Source organism: Maylandia zebra, linkage group LG23 (assembly GCF_041146795.1).
Source record: "Maylandia zebra isolate NMK-2024a linkage group LG23, Mzebra_GT3a, whole genome shotgun sequence".
NCBI classification, from domain to species: Eukaryota; Metazoa; Chordata; class Actinopteri; order Cichliformes; family Cichlidae; genus Maylandia; species Maylandia zebra.
The window spans coordinates 23,768,695-23,793,183 of record NC_135188.1 but is presented as its reverse complement, the minus strand read 5'-3'; the positions used below and the strand labels follow the sequence as shown (position 1 = coordinate 23,793,183).

Here is a 24,489-nt window from a genome sequence, read left to right as displayed (position 1 = left end):
TTTTAACCATTTGACTTGAATTTGATTTAAGCAGATGCATATTCTTTGTGATATGACCATATGGGAAACAAATGATCATTTAGCCATTTATTTTTAGCTCAAAATGACAACATTAACACAGTAAAACAGGTCTCTTTCTTAAACAGAAGCCTGTCATGCTTAGCTTTTGAGGATATAAGTAAATCTTTCTTTAAAAGAACTCTGTCCTGCTTAACTTAAAATTATATAAATTAATAGAAAACAATAGAACAAAATCATTCTTGTAACAGTGCACATTTAGTGCATTTAGTACAACTGGCTTCAGTTGAGGTATTATTTCAGCTTTTCTAAAGCTAATCAGCTGCTCCTGTTTGTAAACCCACTTGTTCCCATGATTACGCATCTTAACTCATCATCATTATTCATCTATGTATTACTTTTATGTATTAGTGATCTATTTGTTGTAATCATCTATCCTTGCAGTTGTTTATTACACAAAATAAATTATATTATCACACTTCTGGCCACATAGCGCTGATATTCACTGCACATGCCCATATTAACCTTAACCAGAGGGTTTAAACAACAAACCAGTGTTTACATACCATATCTGCTTCTGCCATGCCTGGTGGACAAGAAATTGGTTAAGGGTTCCCCGAGCTTTCACGCCCCTCATGTTCTTCATGTGCCCACCACTAGAAGCATGCCTATGGAAAAAGTGCGCCGGCACACAGTGCAGTGCGCTTTATAGGTGTTATGGTGACCTTTTCCAGCCAGGTGTTTCCCTTTTCCCATTCCTCCCTGTACTTTTGCAGCCTATTTTTCTTTCTCTGAGCGAACAAACATTGCTGCTCTAATGCTGGGCTCACACTGTGCGATTTTTGGCCCATTTTGAGCCGATTTTTGAGTCGTGCGACCGATTTGGTGATCGGCCCGATTTTGGCCTTCATCGTGCATCGTGTAGTATACGTGGGGTAACGAGAAGCGATTAACACCTCGAGCAGCTCCCGATCATCAATCGCTCGTGAGCCGCTCACACTGCTCACGCGCAAACACGTAAACGTCGGTGAAAAAGACGGAGCAGCACGGCTGTGCGGCGTGTGATCTGGACACAAGCGATGGGGGCACAACTTGTAGAACTTTGGAAAGCTCATCCGAGCCTTTTCGATGTGGCATCACAAAATTATCACGACCACAACAACCGTGAAAATAGTTGGATTTACACTGCTGCTCATTCACAGCTGCCTGATCATGTTTTTCATTAGCAATTTAGCAAAGTTGATGGTGGTGGTGTGTCTGTGTGAGTGAGAGACAGAGAGAGAGAGCGACAGAATTTCTGTTATAACCTTCATGTTATGGAGGCACAGTGTGAGCACTCAGGTCTCATCAGAGCATCGGGCCATATAGTGTGAGACTCTGCATCGTGACCTACCAACTTCTAACCCCTGCGAGTCAATCGTGCAGTTTGAGCAGGAGCTGAATAACGCGACTGAAAATCACACAGTGTCTGCCCAGCTTTAGGTGTACTGTTGTCCGAGACTTGCACCGCAGTGTCGGCGTTTGTTTCCCTGTTGGCCATGCTTCTTGTTGTGGTCATCTGTTGTCTTCCGGTATTTTCTCCGTAAGCGACCTTTCATCGACCAATGAGATGAGCGGTAATCTGAATTGTCATACTCGAATTGTCATAAGTGTGCTGTCAGCTCATTGGTCACAAAGCAGGAGAGGGGCTGGGAATTATGCTTTCCAACAAAGCGTTAATTCCATTAACATTTATAGACTACTTTTGATTCTCACTGTATTACGGGACAAAGTGCGTCCCTTATTAGCTCAATACGGGACGTGTGCTTTTGTTTCTAAATACGGGACGATTCCGTATTTTAAGGGACGGTTGGCAACCCTAATTACCACTCCATTAGAGATCATTTTGCCCTCCTTCCAGACATGCCACAGCCAATAATGGAGACAACCCTGAAGCCTCTTGGGTATTCCTGTCAAAGAACTTGGAAAAGAAAGGGGAAAAAACTACACTAATAAAACTGAGCACAGTCCCAGCGACTTCTGTGTGCAAAAAGAGAAAAAAGTATGGGAAATAAGATGTGAAAAGAAGAAAAAATTAAAGCCAGACGTGTCGTCCTGTTGTGTGCAGACATACAGCAGGATGACAGCAGGTTTGACTGAGGTTCTTTTGGCCCGGCTGCCTTTTCTCCAAGTGACAGCACAAGTAAGAGCCCTCAGGAATGTGCTGCAAAATGATTTCCAAACTGACTTTGCATGAAAGTTCATATGTAAGAAACGTGTGGATTTACGGGTTGCATTACATTACATAATTCTGAAGTGTTTTTTGTTTTCAAAAAGGAATGCTGGTGCTTTGGTCTTTCAACACTCCAAAAAGAGGGATAAAGATGAAAGAAAAAAAAAAGCAAAACTTTATTTCACAAGCAGACTGAAGGGCTCTCTTGCTTTGCAGATCCACGACTGCAGCATTTTCTGGGGTACCAAAGCAGCGTTTGAAGCTGGGAGATATGTTTTAATCATTTGCCGCCTTAATGATGACACTGGATTCATTATTAATGGGCCCCATCCCTCTACTCTCCCTCTTCCTCATAACAGTCCAGAGTGTGAGTGGGTATTAGCATTAGCCGCTTTTGCTCTATTTGATCTTTCAGTAATTACACCACTTTTTGGAGATCACACCACAAGCTTTATGTTAAATAAAGAGGCCTTGGAAGTTTTTTTTTCTATACAAATTCCAAACACAATTATCATGGTTGCTTTTTTACCCCAATATTTATTTAATTTTTTTATTCCATAACAGGGAAAACAGGAATGCTGCTGGAAACTGGAAGCAAAATGGAAAAGAGCGCCTAACATTTATTGTCTACAAACATATCTCTCTGAATTGCCAGTTTGGGATATGAAGAAGAGGTGGGAAAAGTTACAAATGGAGGCAAGCGTGGAGGAATAAAAGGCAACAAGAGTCAGTTGTCTTAATATGAGCTACAGGATTCCTCTTTTTAGGTGTATGCTTTTTAAAAAGAATAAACAGAGGATGTAATAGCTTTGATGTGCAGGATCTTTGTACTCTCCACTGCAGGGATTTACTGTATAGATCAAATCCAGCTTTTATTGTACTTCTAAAACTTAAGAAGAGGAAGTTTGCTCATTCTCAGTAGCTGAGAAATGCGCAGCTTACACAGAGGCTTTTTTTGCATGTCTGATTCTTATTCATTTTAAATATGCAAAACCTTACTGGTTTTATATTAATGCGATGTACACATAACCTATGTTCCTGGCATCATTGCTGCCATCATGCACAAGGTATTCACTGTCATCAGTGAAGTGCTGCACCAGGTTATGTTAACAGTTCGTTACATACAGATGTTTTAATAGACACTGTGGCATCACCATTAACCACATCGGTGTTTAAGTGTTATTTTGCAATGAGCGGGGATAAAGCCTAGAAATTAGATGGCAACCCACTGGTAGATACTTTGGGTGAGAGAGGTATCTTCAACAACCATTTAGTAACTGGTTGTTGAAGGAAGGTGGCTGTCATCAGTGATCTCCTGGCAAACATACTCTTCTTTGACTGGCTGAAGGTTTCTGGCAGTTGCTAAGAGTACCTGGAGGTTATGCAGTACTGACTTTATGTACCCAACCAGGGCAGATTCTGCAAACACCTACCAACTACTTGCTGAGCAGCAATGAAACTTGAAAAGGTTTCCGCAGACTGGAAACGGAGACCTTCACTTTCACCTTAAAAGTCAATATGTCACAACATTTACTGTGAAGGTGTAGGTTCTTTGTCAGTGTCAAACTTTTTCAAGATTTACTAACACTAGGCTAGTAGTTGGTGTTTACAGACAAGGACTTCTAAAAGTTGGGTGACTGTGGCAGTCTGGTAGTCACAAAACCAATCACAAGGAAGAAGTGACTGGTGGTTGCTGGTGGCAACTGAACTGAATCAAGATGATAAGGAGAGGAAAAGGATCAAAAGGGGAAGTAAACTGCAAGGACAAAAAGTGCATGAAATAAAACAGGAAGCAACTGAAAGCGAGACAAGACAGAAGTTAAGGAGACAAACAGGAAGACAGAAACATGAACACAACAAAAAGACAAGGAGAAGAAAGAGTAAAAGAAACCACTTTTATAAACAGAGGGTGAAAGTAAAAAGTGATTTACAAAAAAAATATAAGCGGCAGGTACATGGGATGCAAACTTCTTTACGGCTGGAAAACGTGGTTCTTACATCTTTGTGTTCTCCAGGAGAGAAACTATATCTCACAGTATCCACTGTTGTCACTACTGGAGGGTCAAAGAATGGATACCAATGAATATCTTTATTAGCATCAGACGTTTGGGGATCAGGATGCATTCAACTGATACTGGAGTGATCTGGTGATCATTCGCTCACAAATCTCCTCCAACACGAAGAAAAATCACCATCTGCTCAGCTGATCTAGCCAAGCTGAGCGACTGTGAAAATGATAAACAACTTAGAATCCCCGTGACCTGGTAAATCAATAGTCATGCTCTAAAAATGAAGATGCATATGGGGTTAATTATAATCAAGTCTGTTAATCAATTCATCTCAGCAGTAACTGCTGTTGGTAATTTGGCCTAAATGCATTCAAAATGCCCACAAAAATGCTGCAATTAGCGAGACAGCAGCAGTAAATTATTAGTTTTAAATTAGGGGATCCTTGGGATGCTGCCAGGTTGTGAAAACATAGCAGTGTCACTATTCCCCCCAGTGAGTCTGAATGAAAGTGGGCGATAAAAGAAGAGAGGTTGTCAGAATAAACGAACAGGGGGATGGCAAAAACTGGTGCTTTGCTTTCTGCACACGGGCAAAGGGGGCATTGCTGCCAGATGGGAAGTTGGAGTCGGAGCTCTCTTTGGGGCATGCTGAGCCATTTGGCTCTCATCCAAATGGGCAATTTCACAGGGTAGGGGGGGAGGAATAGAGGGGGGGAATAAGCTCGAAAACAAAGCAAAAGTTAAGCAAAGAAAGAGGCGGAAACTGGATCTGAAAACCATTTCACACGCAGCACTTCATCAGCTCGGGTGCTTACGATACCCACTATCGTAAGCATGGGGTAATTAGCACTGCTATGTGTAGCGAGCCGTGGTGTATGTATGCACACAGCTCTCGTGGCTTCCTATGGGTGTTATATACTGGCTCAGAAAGAGCTTGAGGACCACAGGGTGAAGCTGAACAAGTCACTATCAGAGGAGTCACTTTAACACAGATTACTCTATATCCTCGCTGCCATGAAGACTGCACAACTGTATGCATACTGACTCCGCAGCCAAATTGAATTTCATGCTTTCTGCGGACACCTACTGTGTACTAAATCCACAGAGGGATAAAGTAGCCGAAAAGCTGTTGTTTAATGTATTGTGTGCAGCGAGAAATGCTGAATATATTCTTCCTTGGCCACGCATACATCCCTTGTAGATATGGCGGACGCAGTGGTGGGATAGAAAATGAATTACAAATGAGTACATTACATCATACATGAATCTAAGCAAATGTGCATGTTATCTTCCTCGTCGTTAAGGAAAGGAGAATAATCTGCTGGCCTAATTGTCAGCTTAACAGAGAGAGAGAGAGATACTGTACTTCCCATTCTTCCCAGGGAGAGGTGTGGAGGGAATCAAGAGGAACTGCACTGATCTATATGCATCTGGCTTAATTGCGGCACCGGGGTGTGTTGGGATCAGGCGGTATGGACTAAAGTCTAGCATTGTGAAGCGCCCATCCTGATTATGTGCTGAAACGGGGCACGGGAGGAGTGCCAGGCAGACAGGCAGGAAACCCAAAGTAAATTCTGCTTCTGCGGCTCGACACAATCTCCAAACGCTTCGAGAAAAATGTTAAAAAAAGAAAAGGGGAGAGAGAAATTTGGAGATGTGCATTATGCATTGTGGGCATAAATAATGCAGGGAGAAACTTCTTGCACTCGGAAAGGATCCTACACTTTCTCTTCCACCGTCAACAGCCCGATAGTTGCACAAAAACTACTGGACTTACCGTCATTCGATAACATGGAACGACGCAGAAATGCTGGACAGTAATTGCATCATTGTCTCGTTCCTGGCTTCTTATGAAGCACACTGATCACGCAATCGTTTCACTTCAGGGGAAACAAAACACCTTAGAGAACAGGTGGACCTGCTTGAGCTGTTTCTTGTGAGAGAAAAAAAGGTGGGGGGGGAGGACTTAATCAAAACACAAGCTGGCCAATGAGATGACATTTCCTGTTCACCTTGCGTGTGATCCTTTCAGTCCATGTTATTTGCAGCACAGGAACTGAAAAGAGCAATGTGTTGCCCATCATGAGTCATTCAGGGATAAAGGTGCTCTTAGGCCTCGCTCTCTTTGTAGGGGTGGTCGAAATGGAAGGCGTCCTACCGGTTTACTGGCTTAGGATGTCAGCGTGTCCTCTCTCAGGAGTCCTTTATCACAGCGTTCCAACTCCATAAAACACTGCATATTAAACTAAATCTGTCAGGTGTTCAATATGGACCACTGTTTGGTCATCAATCATAAAAATAAATAAATAAATAAATAAACACCACTGCAAAGTCAACGGCATAAGAGCCAACTATAAATTTCTGCCAAACAACCTCCTGAACACCAGCGGTGATGTATGGGCTTCTAACATTTTACTGCTCCTGCTGAACCTTCTTTCAAAGACGTAACAAAAATACTTCAACACACGTGACTTCTGTTTTACACCAAGCTTAATTTGCTTCGTCTGTGAGACGTCGGACAAAGAAATTGCCTGAAGCAAGAGTGCAGGATAGATGCAGGATAAATTACAATGCCCACAGGAAAGAGGAATAAAGTAGGCAGATCGATGCCAGAGAAGAAACCTCAGGCAAAATACAATAAAGTGGGATATAGCAGAAGCGTCTCAGTGGCTTGGCCAGTTTGTTACCCTTCCCTTTTTGTATGTTTTGGCATTCTCCTCTGCAAGAAAACAAAAAGGAAACCCCAAACCCTAAATGTGCTACAATAAACCGTATGCTCAATGATCTTCTATTATTAATTCATTTGATTCAATTCTAACAAATTACTTCTGATACCTTGGTTTGAAAAACAATCGTCAGTCACTGGCAGATCCTCATGCATTTGTCTTTGTCCTTTGGCTGTGCTTTAGAGGACATACGTGTTGGATGTGATTTTTCCCATTGGCCATGGTATAACACTCGAGAAGATTTAGCTCCATCCGTGTTGGAAGAACAAGAATTTCATCTTGTTTTGCCGAAGTAAAGGAATCCAACAAATTTCTTCCAGAATCCAACAAGATTAAAGACAAAGCAGAAGCTGTCTACAGACTCAAAACGGCTTCGTGATCCGTCCTTTGCGGTCTTGTCTACAAGCAGTTAACAGGCATTTCCCATTTACTAAACTATAAAATGAACGAGATGGACTGATACTGTATAATACAGAGCATGAGGAGACTTAGACAAACACAGGCAGTTCTTAACTGACATTTTTCATTTCCAAGCAATTTTATATTCTTTCCTTCAGTTGCTCAATCTTTCTGATGTGGTAAAGGACAGCCTCCCCGGGTGTGCGCTTACAATGCCCATCCCAGGTCCAGAGTTGTTTCCTTTCAGTTCCCATCACTGCCTTTTTACCTTCATTGCCCTTTCTGACAGCAGGAACGCCTTTCTTCTGCCAGATAGAGATTCATGTTTCATGCAGAACGAAATGAATGACACCCTTTTTCATTTTCTTTTGATACAGTTTCCTTACACCTCGTTTTTGGGTGTGCACAAGTCTCGAGCCACTCCTTTTTGTGTTTTGTGTGGAAAATGGGAAATAGTTGGAGACATTTATTGAAACATTTAATTACAGTATACAAGGCAAAAACAGAGTTTGTACAATTCTAACAACCATGATATTTAATATTTGGTGTGACCACCTTTATTCTTCAGCACAGTCTGAACTCTCTTAGGCAGCCTTCTTTAAGTCGTCTTCAGGAATAGTTCTCCAGGCTTCTTGAAGGACATTCAAAGCTCTTCTTTGGATGTTTCTGCTTTTTGTTCTGTTCTCTGTCAACATGATCCCACACTGCTCTGTTCTGCACCCAGATTCATTGCAATTTCTGACATAATGTCAACATGTGACACAAGTTGCCTGTTTTTATTGATTGCAGGGCACCAGTTGAGTTGCCTTTCCCCCACTTCATATAAAGGAAAAATACTGATAATAGCGACTATATTGTGAAATAACACTTATTTGATATTTTGATATGTTAAAATAAAAACTGGCTGAATGGCTGTTTAAGACGTCCTGAAATATGACACCATCTTATCCAGTCTTGGCCATCGCCTTCATTTCTTGGAACACTCTGTTTTCCTTCCTGACCTTCTCTCTGTGTACCATCTTCCCTGCAGTTCCCAAAAGTACAGCGTCAAATTATGCTGTAAAAGAGAACACATGACCCCCCCAGACTCTACTGCTTCTCCTAAGATCACATGTGACAGTTGTCCGTCAGCCAGCGTTCTTCCTGAGACATCTTGTGTTTCTTTCTGGAAGGGATGGCAATGCTGGAGCCAAGCTGGCAGATAAAGGTAACATCTGACTCCTCGACATGCAGGGAAAAACTAACCTTTTAGCAGCCGCACTGCCATTAAATCTGTGAACATCACATGACTAATAGAAATAATGAGAAAATTGAGTGGCAGGGATGTAATTCGGTAAGACAGTGAAGCAGTTGCAGGAAAAACACGATTTCAAAGCTTGTAATACAACATAGTCCTTGCTTCTGTTATTCTGAGTGCAGTTGGAAGGTCGCTCTACCACTGGGTCACATCAAAATGGCAAAGATTAGCTGATGCAGAGGTCGCGACTCAAGGACCTTATGCACAAATAAATTTAGCGCAGACAAAAAGCTACCCTTTCCAAATACAATCCACTTTAGCTTATCCACGCTGACATAACAAAAACAAGCGGGTGAAAAAAAGGGGAGCAACTGTTGCATAAAACATGGCACAATCACTTCCAAAAACTTACTACATGAAAGAAGCCCATTTTGGAGTGTGTAAACAAAATGTAATTGACAGGAAAATAGGACTTTTCACAGACATTTGATCTCTCTATATGGCAACACTGAAGATTAATTTGCCAGCACGGCAGATACGTAACTTCAAAAGTCGAACTCCGATTTGTGACTTAATTAAAAAGGCCCTATTAAAGCTGTATATGTGGGTGTTAAAAACAAGTCAAACCAAAGCATTCGTAGTGCCGAAAACGGCAACATGTTTTATAGGGCGCTGGGAAATATATGCATAATTCACAAAAAAGATGCTATTTATTTTATGAGGGAGTTTAAATTGCTAAGCATTTCACTTTTTTAAGAGTGAATTATCATAACTAAAATGATGAAAATATATTTATTTTGGTTGGGTTATTTATTTATTTATGAATTATTTTGCCTTATTTGTCCTCTAAGATAAGATAAGTGAGAAACGTGAAGAGGTTTTCACATGAACATACTGGTTATTGAGCGTATTGTTCAAAATACATTTCACTCATGACATAACTCTGACCTGTGAGGTTACGTAATCCCAGCTGCCTTAGTCCGTACAGACCGTCCCGTCTGTAGTTCAGGAAGATGGCCAGAGCGTACCGACCCTCGTAAAGTTTGGTGCCTCGGATGATCCGCAGGTTCTCCAGTGGCAGGTAGTCGAACTGATTAAGTGCCACCAGCACATAACCGGTCACTTCTTTGATAGACTGTATGGGAAGGAAAAAAATTATAATTTTAAATGATTGAAAATGGAAGAACAATCGAATCAAATTAGCCAACATTAGCCTTTGTGTTAATCATAATCACGAATATTCTTAACTTTAACCAGTTGTTATAGATGTATAACCATATTTTCACCATAGCTAGGATATTTAACAATTGATTTATTCAGTTTTCAGGACCAGCTTCCAGTTTGAATTTAACCTTGCTAGTACCAGGCTGGATATCTTAGAGATGGCCCTGGTCAACAGCAATACTGAGGTAGGCAGGTGTGAGAAGTATCGCCCACACCATTACACCACCACCACCAGCCTGAACCGTTCAGGCAGGATGGATTAATGCTTTAATGTTGTTTATGCCAAATTCTGACCCCACCATTTGAGTTTTGCAGCATTATTTGCAAATCATCAGAGCAGGCGAGCCTGTCTCAGTCTCCTGTTTCTAGCTGACAAGAGCAGCAACTACTGTGATCTTCTGTTGCTGGAGCCCATCTTGGTTGTAATAAGTGGTTATTCCAGTTACTGTTGGGTCTCTATCAGCTCAAAGTAGACAGAGAATTCTCTTCTGACTAGGCTGACAGCATGTGTGTCTGTATGAGGGACTGAACATCCTTTTTAATCCTTGTCCGAGGTTCCACATCTTGGTACAATGTCCCACATTCTAGTTGATTCTGCAGGACATGCAAGTTTGGCATTTACCTAATGCATACTTATTTGTTTAATCACAGTCAGAAGAAGATTAGCCTGTAACCTGAACATTACAAGATACCAAAAAGTCCCATCTTTTGCATATTTTGTTGAATGTTATGGAAACTACCACGAAGAAAATGAATCGGCAGTAGATACAGAGAAACAGTTTGTCTCTTTTATTCAAGTTATTTTTTTGTATTTCTGAAATACTCAGACCAACAACAACAACTATGTCATGTTGAAAACACCTTAATTGAATTTCCCAGAGGAACCCACCCGAGGGATTAATAAAGTTCTATCTTATCTTATCTTATCTTAATCAGATTTCTTCCTCAGTGTTATGGTCAGTTTGGCCTTCAACAGGTCATCTTGATCACGTCTACATGCCTTAACATACTGAGTTGCTTTTATGTGATCGGCCGATTAGATGTTTGCTTTAGCTTAACACAGTAGCCAGTGAGCATAGTTGCCAAGACCAAATTAGGGAGTAATCCAACTGGTTTTGAAGAATCATCCAATGTGACAATTGATTGGATACCAATAAATAAATGATGCCCAAGTCCATAACTTCAGATTTAAACCCCCACTGTTGTACGACTGGTTGTTAAAATGTAAATGGCCTGCATTTGTATAGCGCTTTACTTAGTCCCTAAGGACCCCAAAGTGCTTTACACTACATTCAGTCATTCACCCATTCACACACACATTCACACACTGGTGGTGGCCAAGGTGGTGGCAAGCTACATTGTAGCCACAGCTGCCCTGGGGCGCACTGACAGAGGCGCGGCTGCCGGACACTGGCGTCACTGGGCCCTCTGGCCCTCTGTAAGTGAATGGAAACTTACATTTTTACCTCCAATTCCTCTCTTCCAACGCCTGCTAGCTCTGTCGACTATAGTCAAAGCTGTATTGCATTCCTCTCATTTTCTGTGCAGAGAGCATGTTATTTGCATTTTGAAATGTCAACCACATAAAAAATTTTGATGTACAGACCACAATGATTAAAATGTCAGCTTAGTTGCAGACTGATTGCACTTCTCTGATTATATTTCCTCAACTGTTCTTTTAGGGTTGGGAATCTGCAGTCGCACATCGCATTCATAGACCCAATAAGCAATCATATCTTTATATTCTTTATATTCTTTATATTCTTCTTATTCAAATATAAATGGTATCGGTTTGATTTATTTTCACAGGCTTCAGCAGTATATGCTGTTGAAGAAACTACAAAAAAAAGAAAAATAATCTGCCCGAGAGGGACTCATAAAATGTGAAAATAGAGAGCTTCAGCATGCTGAGTGCCTTGCTGAAGAGCATGGAAGACCTCAACCATCTGCCTCATTGTGCATCAATTGACCTTCTCAAAAGTCACAAAAAATCACACTGATTACCACTGCGTTATTCACTTGTCGGGGGAAATTTATTCATCTGCCAAGTTAGGCATAAGGATGGGGCCAAGGCAGGCTCTTTGAATTTTGGAGTATTTTTCTTTTTTATGAATTCTCCACAAAAGCGTTTGTCCTCAACCCTGGGTCATCACTAAACAAATTAAGAAAAATAACTGAAAACTTGGGGTTAAATGTCAACAGTAGACTAGCACTTTATTGACACATCAACAGAAAAAGTCCTCATAAGAAGAAAACTGAGAAAACTGGGAGCCACATCAATCAGACAGACACCAAATTGCCACTTCATATCAAGTATTATTACCAGATATGCAGCTTTATCTGTGTATGCGCATGTGTGTGTGTATCTACGAGACAGCTTATTCCCTTGATGCTAAAAATCTATCGCTGTGGCAGTGCATCAGTTATGTGAGTGACTCAAACAGCAGTGCAGGCTTCCTTATACTCACAGAAAGAGAGAAAGAAAGATAATCACAAACATAATGTAGACACAACAGCTGCTAAATGGTGCACTAACACATTTTACCAACCACCACTGACAAGCTAATTGGAACCCACTACTTCTTAAAAGTGCGAGTGTGCACGTCTTTTTGTGAGTATTATCCTCTTGTTCTCCTTAGTTAAAAACGGGATCAATTTTCCACAGATTCCAGTTTACTTGTACCGATGCCCCTTGCCTCAATACCATTGGTCAACAGCACTTGCTAAAGTTAGCTTATAAACAAGTCCATGTAAGGATTAAAACAGATGGGTGTAGCTTTTGGGTATTAAAAGCCTGTGGCTGCACAATGACTAACACAGAGAGACAGATAACCATTTGCACTCACATTGACACCTATGGGCAAATTAGAATCACTAATTAACCTAACACACACTAATTGCATGTCTTTGGGCTGTGAAAGGAAGCCACAGCAGCCAGAGAGAACATTCAAACTCCACGCAAAAAGGCCCTGACCTTTGAACTCAAGATCTTGCTTTGAGGCAACAGTGTTAATCTACTTTCAAACAATTCTGTCTCTACTTTGTCAGCTATATTTAACTAATAACTGCCAGATTTCAGTAATGGAACAGTGAAATTAGAGTAAAGTATAAAGTAGAATTGCAAAAAACATCCACCCATCCATTCTCTTTCGCTTATCCTTTTTCAGGGTGGGAAGGAGGCTGGAGCCTATCTCAGCTGTCTTAGGGCAAGAGGCAGGGTACACCCTGGACAGGTCACCAGTCTGGGCTAACACAAAGACACAGACAACCATTCGCACTCCCATTCACACCTATGGGCAATTTAGAGTTACCAATTAACCTAGCCCCACTAACTGCATGTCTCTGAACTGTGGGAGGAAGCCGGAGTACCCTGAGAGAACCCACGCAAACACGGCGAGAACATGCAAACTCCACACAGAAAGACCCCGGACTGATGGGCGGTAGGACAGACTACACTTGCAGCAGGATTGCACAGGTCACCTGGATAGGAGAAACCTGCTTCCAATCACAGTCAGACAGTCTGTACTGAACAGAGAATACAATTCAACCCTGGTTACATGCCAGTTTAAAAATAAGGTTTCAAGCTTTGCTGTTAAATTGCTGTTATGCAACAACTACTTCACCATTTATAAAAGAATTTCTGAATTTTCATCCATTACTTCACCTTCTCCTGCTTATCTAGTTCAGGGTGATAGTGGAGCTAGAACTGATCTTAGCTTTCATAAGGCAAAAGGCAGCAGTCTCTTGCAGGAGTTTCTGTTTATGTAGATGACAGGAGATTTCCAACTGACAGTAACAAATTTGCAGTTTATCACAATTCGTTTCTCAATTATCAAAGACAGGCCGCATGTAATCGCCAGCTTGACCCCAATCAACTATGAACTGACAGCAGACTGACTATCACCGTCTACTTTGCACATAAAAGTTTCTTTGAAGACGGCAGTTGACAGCGAGTGGCTGCAGTTCTTATCCCCATCCTCAAAGTAACCATTTAAAAAGCAACAAGATGAAAGGTTAATTGTGCACGGTTACAATAATTTTGGTTGCGTCATGGTCTCCAAGTTCTCTCTAGTGCGACTGTCGTGTTAACGACACTAGCTTGCTGTGTTTTGCCCAAAGCTATCTTACAAACTGCCTAGGTTGCTGACTGCAGTCACCAAATGTCTGAATACCAATAAGAGCATTAGATGATAGAAATTGATTATGTCAACATGTGTTTCTTTAGTGTACGGGGCATCAATGTCGCTACACAAATGTGCCTTCTGGAGAGAGTTGCTGTGCACCTCCTCGATTAAGATAAGTTAAGGATTTAATACAGGCACAGGCCTTTCACGTTCTCTGATTTGGTTTATATTTGAGTCTTGCATTTGAACTGAAAGCAGCAATTATTTCAACTTGTAGCCGAGGTGAGCCCTTTGAATTTTTGACTGTCTTTATTTTAATTCACCAGAAAAGCCTCTGTGTTCAGCCCTGGAAATGAATTCATGGCATTCGTTTGCCTTCATGTCCTGCAGAAATCTTCATTAAATAGTAAACTCTCATTTAAAGGCATTTGAAATATCCAGCGACAGGGCAGCTACTGAGACATCCTAATGACCAGAGACAGGCCAATAATGATGTGGATGATTGGTTGGGAGGGGAGGGAGGAAATGAGTAATGTGAGGTTTGATTGGCTGCTGACCCCCGGGGGACATTAGCAGAGAGTGACAGCTAGGACGCAGCGCACTGGGTGGCTGCGTTTCACGATAATAGCAGGTAACTGAGATTAGCTTCTTTTTATATTGAGTGCTAAGCAAACGCTATGCACCTGCCAGGTTGGCCTATTATAACACTAACACAATAGGAAGGAAACAGACACTGGAGGTGCTTATTAGCAAGATTACAATGTGTCAATCACCTGAAAAGAGACAGAACAACATAATAAAAGAGCAGTAGAATCCATTTCAGTGTAGGCTTTGATTAGCATACTTATTAGAAGAAAGAGTTTCTATTGTGAGTTACTCCACTGCCTGTCAAAAACCCCTCAGTGAAATCATTTTCTCTCAAATATGTGTTGCTATATTTTTTGCAAACTGTTTGTTAGAAAGTTGTGCAACTTTATGCAACTCTGTGCCACTTGTGACTCAGCCTTTAAAGACAAAGAGCTCAGGAAAGGCTTTCTTCTCCGAGTGCCTTTGGTTGACGTGGCCCCGCTCGGCTGGAAGCCACGCCGTTTCATCACTTTGACCCCTCCGTGACCTCATGTTTACAGCCTGAGGGCCGGAGTGCTACGCGAGCTCGCCCCTTCTACCGTCAACTCCACCGTAACCCTCCAGGTGCCTGCCAGGGGCATCGTGGGCTGCTCCGCAACCCCGACCCAGCTGTAGGCATGCACTCGGCTGCTGGCAGACTCCACAGTGCCTCCACTGTGCCCCCTTCTCCCTGCCAGCCTCCGGGAGCCACTGGCAAAACCAAAGAAAAACTGTTTCCCTGTTGCTTGGCAACCGAGGGAAAGCCTTCCAGCAGGAGCAAAGGAAACGAAGAGGGAGAGAGGAGCGGAAGAAAAGGGAAAAAAAAAAACAAGACTTAGAAAGGATTTTTTTTGTTGTAATGTACCCAATTAAATGAAAGGATTACTTTGCTCTTTCTCTGTAATTTTGTTTGACACTATTTAATTTCCTTCTGTTGCCATAAATAGTTTTTTTTGGGTTTTGTTTTTCCTGAACGCTTTCTCGATCAATATGTATCTGCATTCCTCAGTGCTGAAGGAGGAGGAGGAGGAAGGGAGGGAAGGAGGGAGGTCCGGGGGGAAGTAAACGCAAGCACCTGCATTTCCCCTCCTGCCGCATCAACCGTGCTCTGTCTCAGAAACGCAAACACAGAAGCTGGAGGATGCTACTCGGAGTAGCTGCCCACCGCTGCCTTGTAGGCGTTGTGTGCTCCGATTTAACAAGGTGGACAGTGGGCACCAAAACTGATGCCTTTTTTCCCCCTTCCTTGTATTTTCTTGAAAAAAAAAAAAAAAAAATACACTTAACAAGGTGAGTGGGAGGGCTAATTTGTACCAGCAAGGTGCATGAACCCTCGTTGACACACACACACACCTTAATCCTCCCCTACAATGACTTGAGCCGGCCACTGAAAGAGCCATTGAAGCAGGTCAAAAAAGGGGAAAGAAGAAGGGCTCTAAAATCTTTGCACAGCGCGGGTCATTATTTTAGATGGTATCTTTTGATTCGTGCCTGAAGTCTGATGGATCAGAGTGTTTTTCTAGTTCTAAGCGCCACAAAGGCTTTGTGCAAAACGTCCTCTCTGCCCCGCACGCAAACACACAAATCTGAATGCACGCACGGGCCTCGCGTATGCCAATAACCCCCGCCTACGCGTGAAAAAGAAACATCGCCGAGAGGCACAGACAAGACCGAGTCGACACGGGTCAACTACCCATGATGCATTGCAAGTTTAACGTTTCCTCTAGCGCTTTCTGCCATCAATCGCAGGCAATTAGCGGCCTAGTGTGGAGCGCTCAGTCAAACAGAATCTCATGCGCTCCCGACAGGCTTGTTTCTTCTCTTCTTTTGCTCTACCTCTGGGTAAAATGTGAATTTCACATGTTGCTAAATTGCACTTTGTAGCTTCAGGATACACGGCACCCAGTCCAAAGCAGACAAGCCAAAAAAGTGCTTTATTTACTCCCCACAACATAATCATGATAGAAGGTGCCCGTGCTGTCTTGGAAACCGAGGCTGTGTGGTGGAGTTGCTGAGCTCAGGCACCTGCAAGCCCTCCAGATATGTGGGAATGTTTTTGTAAGGCACAGACATGCAGATATTCAGTTCGGATGGTGCAATAGAGTAACTCTGATTTGGAAGGAGGAGTATTTGTAGGAAATGAGTAAACAGTTTTGTCATTTGAGAAATCGAGACCTTCCAGGCTGGCGCGCACGCTCAACTGTATCATTTTACATTTTAGCAACAGTTAGTAAGAAGGTGAATGCCATCAAGCGACTATGAGCTACATGGCATTCAGAGCTCGCCCATTTGAACAAAAATGCATGACGTTTTTAGGGTAATAGCCTGTGTGCCTTCAGTAATGGATTCATCTAACTTACTTTGCAGTTACTCGAGAAACGCTGCAAACACAGCTGATAGATATGCATACAGATTTCTCCAGTGCAAGTCCTCCCATGATGTGCCTTTGGGCTAAACCCAAGACTTTACACAACTTTTATTTTACAGGAAAAAGAATTTAAGACATGGTAATTTAAAAAATAATAGCTACACACACTTTTTTTGAACAGTGATGGGCAAAACTTTTGGGCCACCATAGTTTCTTTTTATTTTGCAAGGAAAATGTGAACGAGAAGCAATGATTTATTGAAATGTGCAAACATCCATGGAACTACACTAAGGTTTGTACAATTCTAACATATTCTGGTGTGACCACCTTTATTAATCAGCACAGTCTGAACTCTCTTAGGCAGCTTTCTTTAAGTTGTCTCCAGGAATAGTTCTCCAGGCTTCTTGAAGGACATTCAAAGCTCTTCTTTGGATGTTTCTGCCTTTTGTTCTGTTCTCTGTCAACATGATCCCACACTGCTCTGTTCTGCACCCAGATTTATTGCAATTTCTGACATGATGTCAACATGTTGCCTGTTTTGATTGGTTGCAGGGCACCAGTTGAGTTGCCTTTTCCCCACTTCATATAAAGGAAAAATAATGATAATAGCGACTATATTGTGAAATAACACTTATTTGATATGTTGATATGTTAAAATAAAAACTGGCTGAATGCCTATTTAAGATTTCCTGAAATATGACACCATCTTATCCAATCTTGGCCATCGCCTTCCTTTTTATGGAACACTCTGTTTTCCTTCCTGACCTTCTCTCCGTGTACCATCTTCCCTGCAGTTCTCAAAAGTACAGCATCAGTCGGGGCAGTCTGCTTTTCTCCACCCCAGAGAAGACGGTAACACTACCTGGGTCTGGGTGCAGTTTCCCCCTCTAGAGGCAAGGGTACCTAGACCTGGGGTATAGAGTACGCTTGGGGGGTTTGATTGTGTGCATAGTGTCTATTTATGTCTGTCTCCACGTTGGGTGAGTGCTGAGTAATTGCATATGAGAGCATGAGGGTGGGAATTGATGTTTGTATCTGTGTGTGCCTGTTTGTTTGAGTCTATATGTCAGGTCGGGTATCAGACGCCACCTCTCTGGGGACATCTCAGGCCCTCCAAGGTTTGGAGGCCTATCTCCCCGACCACTCCCCCTGCCTGTGGCAGACGCCCTCAGACATCGGTGCATTGGTGGTTCTTTGTGTCTGGGGATGGGCGTCCAGGTACGCACCGGCTCACTCCTGGTGGCTGCTTGTCGGGGCCTGGAGCCTGGGGCTCGCTCGGGCCCCTTCGGAGGTGGGGTGCCCCCGGCCTCTCGGCCTGGGGCTCGGTCACTCTGGCGCAGCTGGCTGCCGGCGGCGCTAACGGGCGTGTCACTGCAACTCCCCCTGGCTTCTGCTCCGCGGCTGCTGAGTGAGCCCTCATCTGGGGCTCTCCTCAGCTCTTTCTGGGACAGTGGCGCGGCTGCCCCTCTGTTGGTCTTCCTTGGTCTCTTGTGTTCTGAGGGCCTCTGGATGTCTGGAGGCTGGATCTCCTCCATACCTGCTTCATGCCCTGGAGGACGGGGCTGTGGCCCCCCCCACACCCTCTAGCAGATCATTACATGAAGGAACCTTTTAAATACAAGTGCGCTCATGCTCACAGGTGTACACACGGGTGCTCACAGACACAAACTACACCCTTTTTGGCTCCTACCTCAAAGCACACTGTGTGCTGTCGATCTTACGTGCTGCACAATAATGTTTAATATTTAGTATTTACTGTCATATTCACAGGGTGTGAATATGACCTGTCCAGGGTGTACCCTGCCTCTCGCCCTATGACAGCTGGGATAGGCTCCAGCGCCCCCCGGGACCCTGAAAAGGATAAGCGGAAGCGAATGGATGGATGGATGGATGTCATATTCACATAGATCATCGCGATGATGTTGTTTATTATATTGCTCTCTTTTTTTGCTTGTTTTCTCTTTTTTCTTTCTCAACAGGTGATCCAGGTGATTGATATATGTATTTTTTGTCTTTTTGTTTTGTTGGTGTTTGTTTTTTGCCCTTATCACCGTCCCTCTTCCCCGCTGTTTTTCTTTCCCTCTTTCTTTCTCCCTTTTCTTTCCCCCAGTCATGTCTGTCCCGTGTGTAGCAAGTGAAAATTTCCTTTTTCAGGTCTTTGCTGGATTGTTCCCCCCTTTTCTTAAGGACATGACTTTCAGATACTGTTCATCTGCTGTAGATAGTTTTTTAGGCCTGATGCTTCTTTTGTTCTCCACTCTCTAGTTTACTCTGTTTTTCTTTTAAGGACACGCTGCAAAATACAATACTGACATATGGAAGGCTTTAGGCAAAGAGCTCTTTGGGAGTCACCTTGCTTGTGCAAAATACTATTTCATGTCAGTCAAACTGTGTTATTGATCTAGCTTGCCATTTTCATAGATATGACTAAAGAAATGTAAACAAATCATGTGTTTTTGAACCAGACTCATGCCCAGAGGAAACCATTGATAGCACAGAGAACTGTTGTTCAAGAGCACTTTAAAAAACATCAAGAAAGCCTGACTCCCTCAAAGCAAAATAGTATCAAATGAGGGGTTGTTCAGGACTTTTCAACTGCATAGCATATTGCATGTATCTAGAATTATAGTTGAAGAAGGAAAACTTAATCTCCTCTTCCCCTGTGCTCCATCAAAAGGCTCAAAGTCGAGTAAGAAGCCTCACTCACTGACCATTAAAAGTGCCTCGATAAAAGATCAATATTGAGCAAATATATGAAAGCTAATCATTTATTATTTATTAACCATCTCATATTTCTTTATACCATATTATATTTTCATGTTTCTTAACTTTCAGTTATGGGGCATAAAGAGACATTAGAGATAAAAGCCTGAGTAAATGAGTAAAAACAGAACTGCAGATGCCTTCATAAAGGGTTCAACGAATAGCTGCATATGACAAAAATAATGTAAATCCTACAGTCTGGTGTGGCCTTCACAGACACCAGGGGCTATACATTTATGCGCACAGGCATTAAGCGGTATTCAGGAATAATATAGTACAATGCAGATGCAAAAATAAAGTGAGAAATGGACTAGAATAATAAAACTATGTTTGTTTAGGGTGATTTTGAAAAGGTTCACATATGAACCTAATGTGTTTTTATAAATGTGATTATGAGTCATTACTTTTATGTACTCTTTTTATTCATTTCATTTTCATTAATTATGAAGCATGTTATAAAGCTTATCATACCACAGCACCACAGTAAACTGCATGATTGATTGTTATTATGATCCTTAATTAATACTAATTGGCGACAGTGGTTACAAATGCTCTATGTGGGATAAGATTATGATGTGTGGGCTATTATAATGGAAAAAGCGGTGATACAGATGTTTTGCATTTCAAATCGGATTTCCAAGCGGCACAGTGGAAAAATGAGTCCTAGAAACTGCAGTTCATCAAATGTCCACTCGAGGCTGCCCGTGAAAAGTGAGTGAGTCAATCCCCCACAGACTGCCATGTTAGAAAGCCCAACTTTACAGCATGAGTAAAAATGTTTTCAGCCCCGTCATGACAGCTGAACTCAGGGAAGTCTTTTATATAAAGATTAGAAAACACCTATGTATTACCATGGGCATTTCAGCTAATACTGGTGTTTATAGTGTTGGTCCACTCTTCTGTACAGTGTTGCTTTAGTTCAATAAAGTTTGCAGCCATTTGTTTATTCAAAGATCTCTTAAGATCTTAACTCTGTAACTTCTGTCGGTGCTGTGCTTTTGGAAACTGAATTTCCCAGAGGAACCCACCCGAGGGATTAATAAAGTTATCTTATCTTATCTTATCTTATCTAGATCCCAACACAGTATTTTAGTCAGGCTGAAGTCTGGGCTTTGACTGGCTCACTGTAACACCTTGATTCTTTTCTTTTTCAGTCATTTTGTGGCCCACCCCTCCACAACTGTGCTGGCAGTTCATATGAGTTGTTTGTGCTGATATGAAACATCTCCACTTTGGTCTCATCTGTCCAAAGAACATTGCTCCAGAAGTCTTGTGGTTTGTTAAGATCCAACTTTGCAAACCTAAGCTGTGCTGCCATGTTCTTTGTAGAGAGAAGAAGCTTTCTCCTGGCAACCCTTCCAAAAAAAGTCATATTTATTATTCAGTCTTTTTCTAATTGTGAATAAAGTTTAACATTTAACATGCTAAATGAGGCCTGTAGAGTCTGAGAAGTAGTCTCCTTGAACAGTGCACGCTCTGGCTTCGGGGTGAATTGGTTGGGAATGCTCCAAAAACCTCTTGGTTAAATTGAGAAAATTAGAACTGCGCACACAGCTTCTTAATCCTGACAAAAGAACATGTGTTGCTATTTCTGCCCCTTTCTGTTGATAATTTGAACCCACTAGAATACCTCTGGAAGAGCTTTGAGTCCATTTTCAAAGGACCCAGTGAGGAAGTAATATTAAAAGAACTGTCTCCATTTATTCACAGCAAGGAGACAATGAAGCTATTCATGTGGTTTCGTTGGACCTTAAACCTAATATTGATCTCATCTGATCCTGCCTTAATAACTCATTATGTTAAGGTTTGCTTTGATCCAAGACTGTTTATCCATTGGTAGATGTTACTGACAGTTCTATCTGAGGAGCGTTAGTCTCACTGCGGGTCTATTTATTTATTTATTTTTTAATGTAATCTACTCCAGTCTTTTCTTCTGACAGTGTCCCTTTCATCAGGCTAAGCCGATTTGGATAGACTCTTAGACAAAATCAGCGGGGTGAAGCAGTTGGATCTCTGAAAAACCACAGATTTGTTATCTCAAAATAATGAGATATTTGTCACGCTCATGAGAAAACAATGTCTGATACCTTGAGATAATAATGTAATTCAATTGTTATCTCAGGATAACAAACACGAGCACGGCAAAAATCACAATTTGCTGTGTTGAGATAATGAGATAGTCAGACATGATCATGTGAAAACAGTCTGATATCTTGAGATAATGAAACAATTAAGTCACAATCCTCACCCAACAGGCCTGAAAGCAGCACGAGCTGCTCTCACCCTCCTTACATATGCAAATATTAGAGAGTGGTAATGAAAACGTTGGCACCAAGAGAAGAAGAGGACATAGGAAGCCAAAGTGAAGATGTGCAACAACCTAGGAAGAACAATAGTTTAGAAGTTTAGTCTAGGGGGTGCAGACTGGTGAAGCATTTGGAAGCGCGTAATGATAAAGGGAAAGGAAGCGGAGCATGTTTAAAAGCATAATTAATAGTGCACCTGTTCCTGTCATCTGGATGAGTGAGCGTGTAAATGAGGTATAAGGAGGGATAGAAGAAGGAAGGACTCTTTGAAGGAAGGAGGAAGGCTGAAGAAGACACTGGGGGAGATTTAGAAGGGAAGGTACACTAAAGTGGAGAAGGAGAAGGGGAACGCTGGGGGGAGAAAAGGCATCATGCAGGGAAAAAGTATAATAACACCATTATAAAATACAAGAGATGGGACACATATTATGGTGATTATGGCTCATTTCCATACATATAGAGCACTCTGCCAGTGAGTCAAGGAGAGTGCAGCGGCGCATGTCAGCAGCAAGACTGCCGACTCTCTACAGTTTGAACCGACTGGAGCGCCACCACAATCTGACTCCTCCACACGGCGGCAAAGTCAATGGGCGGGCAGGGACCTGTTTACCAATTCGCTTCAATGAGCTCTGTAAGAGAAGTATGCACTCCTTCACCTCATGTGACTGTTTGGCTGCTAAGTATGCTGAGAGCACTCGGGTGTGACATTCAAGATTTTGAGGAATCCTGTGAAAAAAACCCCAAAAAAAACCAAGGCCTTTGAGAGGAGAGCCATTGACTTTGGAATAAATGAAAAATCCAGCTGCATGAAATGTCACTGTGAAAATGAGTTATTCAGCGCAGGTATCTGTGTAGAGTTCGGGAAAGCTTTCAAAAGGACTTGCAAGACAGATCTCAAGTTTTGCTAATAGTACCCTCAGGTACTTTGTTAAGGTCGGCAGGGTGAACACATATGCCTCTTTTCCACAGGCACCTACTCGGCTTCAGATTTCAGTCTTTCGCCATTGCAATGGAGTTGTTAGAGCAAGGCGGCCCAAAGGTCCTGTGATGTCATTTGAATGTGACACAACGATGGAGGACGTCAAGGCAATACTACACCTCCCTGGCCAATCAGTGGGATGCAGCCAGTCATTTTCAGGTTGAGTCAGTTAGCTTGGAACTTGGCTGAATAGGTACTATAAAGGTACCTGGTACTACGGCCTAATAAAAAACATGATTTTTCTTGGTTTCGAAGTTACAAGAGAGTGGAGTGCTGAGTTATTAGTTAGTGTTAGCTAGCTTGGTTAGCATGGTTACAAAAAAGTGTCTATCAAAAACTGGATAGAGACCATCACATTACAAGGGATTAAAGTGTGATTTGGCAGGTGGAGGAACCGCAAGATTCAGTGTAGCAGTACATCATGGGGGAAAAGAATTAGAAATAATTCATATAATAAGTGTTTTTGGTTGAGGTTCAATCCCTAGACAATATGATGCAGGTACACAAGGTAAAATTCAGTAAACCATGATTATGATCTTAAATATAAGCCCTAATATAACTGAACAGTGACCATGAACACAGCTGGTCTGCACCAGTCCAACATAGTGCATCACTGTACACTGACAGGAGACCAACTTCATCATTTTGATGTTTCATTGCCATCTTGATAACCGAAGTAACTTTGAAGCAACGGACTGGGATTGGTCAATCTTCAAAAGGAATCATTTCAAAGGCCACAGGTTTGCGAGTTCATTGCACTAATAATTTTGGTCATTGCCATGGTCTCCAACCAGGGTTTTAATAGTTTTGCAATTTTCATTAGTTTTTATTTTTATTTAGTTTTGACTTCAGATTTTTAATTTTATATCAGTTTTAATTAGTTTTTACCAATTGTTTGCTAGTTTAGTTTAGTTTTTATTTTTTGAAAATCCTTAGTTTCAGTTTAGTTTTGATTAGTTTCAGTTATAGTTTTAGTTGTGTTTGCAATAATTAAGTGTAACAAAATCCTAGTTTCATCATATCAGTCATGCTCTTCTGCTTATCCTTGGGTATGTTGCTATTCCAGCTACCATACCCTGCACCCTGGACAGGTCGCCTGTCTGTCGCAGGGCTAACACGCAGAGACAGACAACTCACAGTCCCACCTATGGGTTCTTTAAATAAATAAATAAATGAAGGCAGATGAACAACCATTGATACCAGGCAACTATAAAATGTATATCTTGGCCCCAATGAGACTATTAACTCTTGCAGCACCGGGTGTTCGTAATTTTGGTTCAAGTGAATTGATAAACCTTTTGAAGGCAATTGACTCACACAGTTATGTAGATATCCCCGTCCTGTTGTCTCGGGATGCATCACGCTGCCTTGCCTGGGGTTAGCTTCTGTTTTCTGGGGATGAGGGTTGAGTGTGCTCCCTTCTCAAGGTAAGCTAGGTTAGCCTTCTTGTGTGAACTTTTCAAGTGCACTTTAAGGTTTGTGGGATTTTTTCCCCTTTAGAAATGTCCCTCATAATTT

The 24,489-nt window shown here is 42.0% G+C and overlaps 1 protein-coding gene across 3 annotated transcripts in view; it reads right to left on the bottom strand.

Annotated features, from left to right (window-relative positions):
* LOC101467929 (receptor tyrosine-protein kinase erbB-4) overlaps positions 1–24,489 on the bottom strand; it is a 377,596-nt gene that overhangs the window by 140,458 nt on the left and 212,649 nt on the right. For all 3 annotated transcript variants that reach the window (XM_023153471.3, XM_004562566.4, XM_014409895.4), the window contains exon 3: positions 9,550–9,736. In XM_023153471.3, the coding sequence (XP_023009239.1) occupies positions 9,550–9,736 (187 nt within the window). The remainder of the gene's footprint in view (positions 1–9,549; positions 9,737–24,489) is intronic.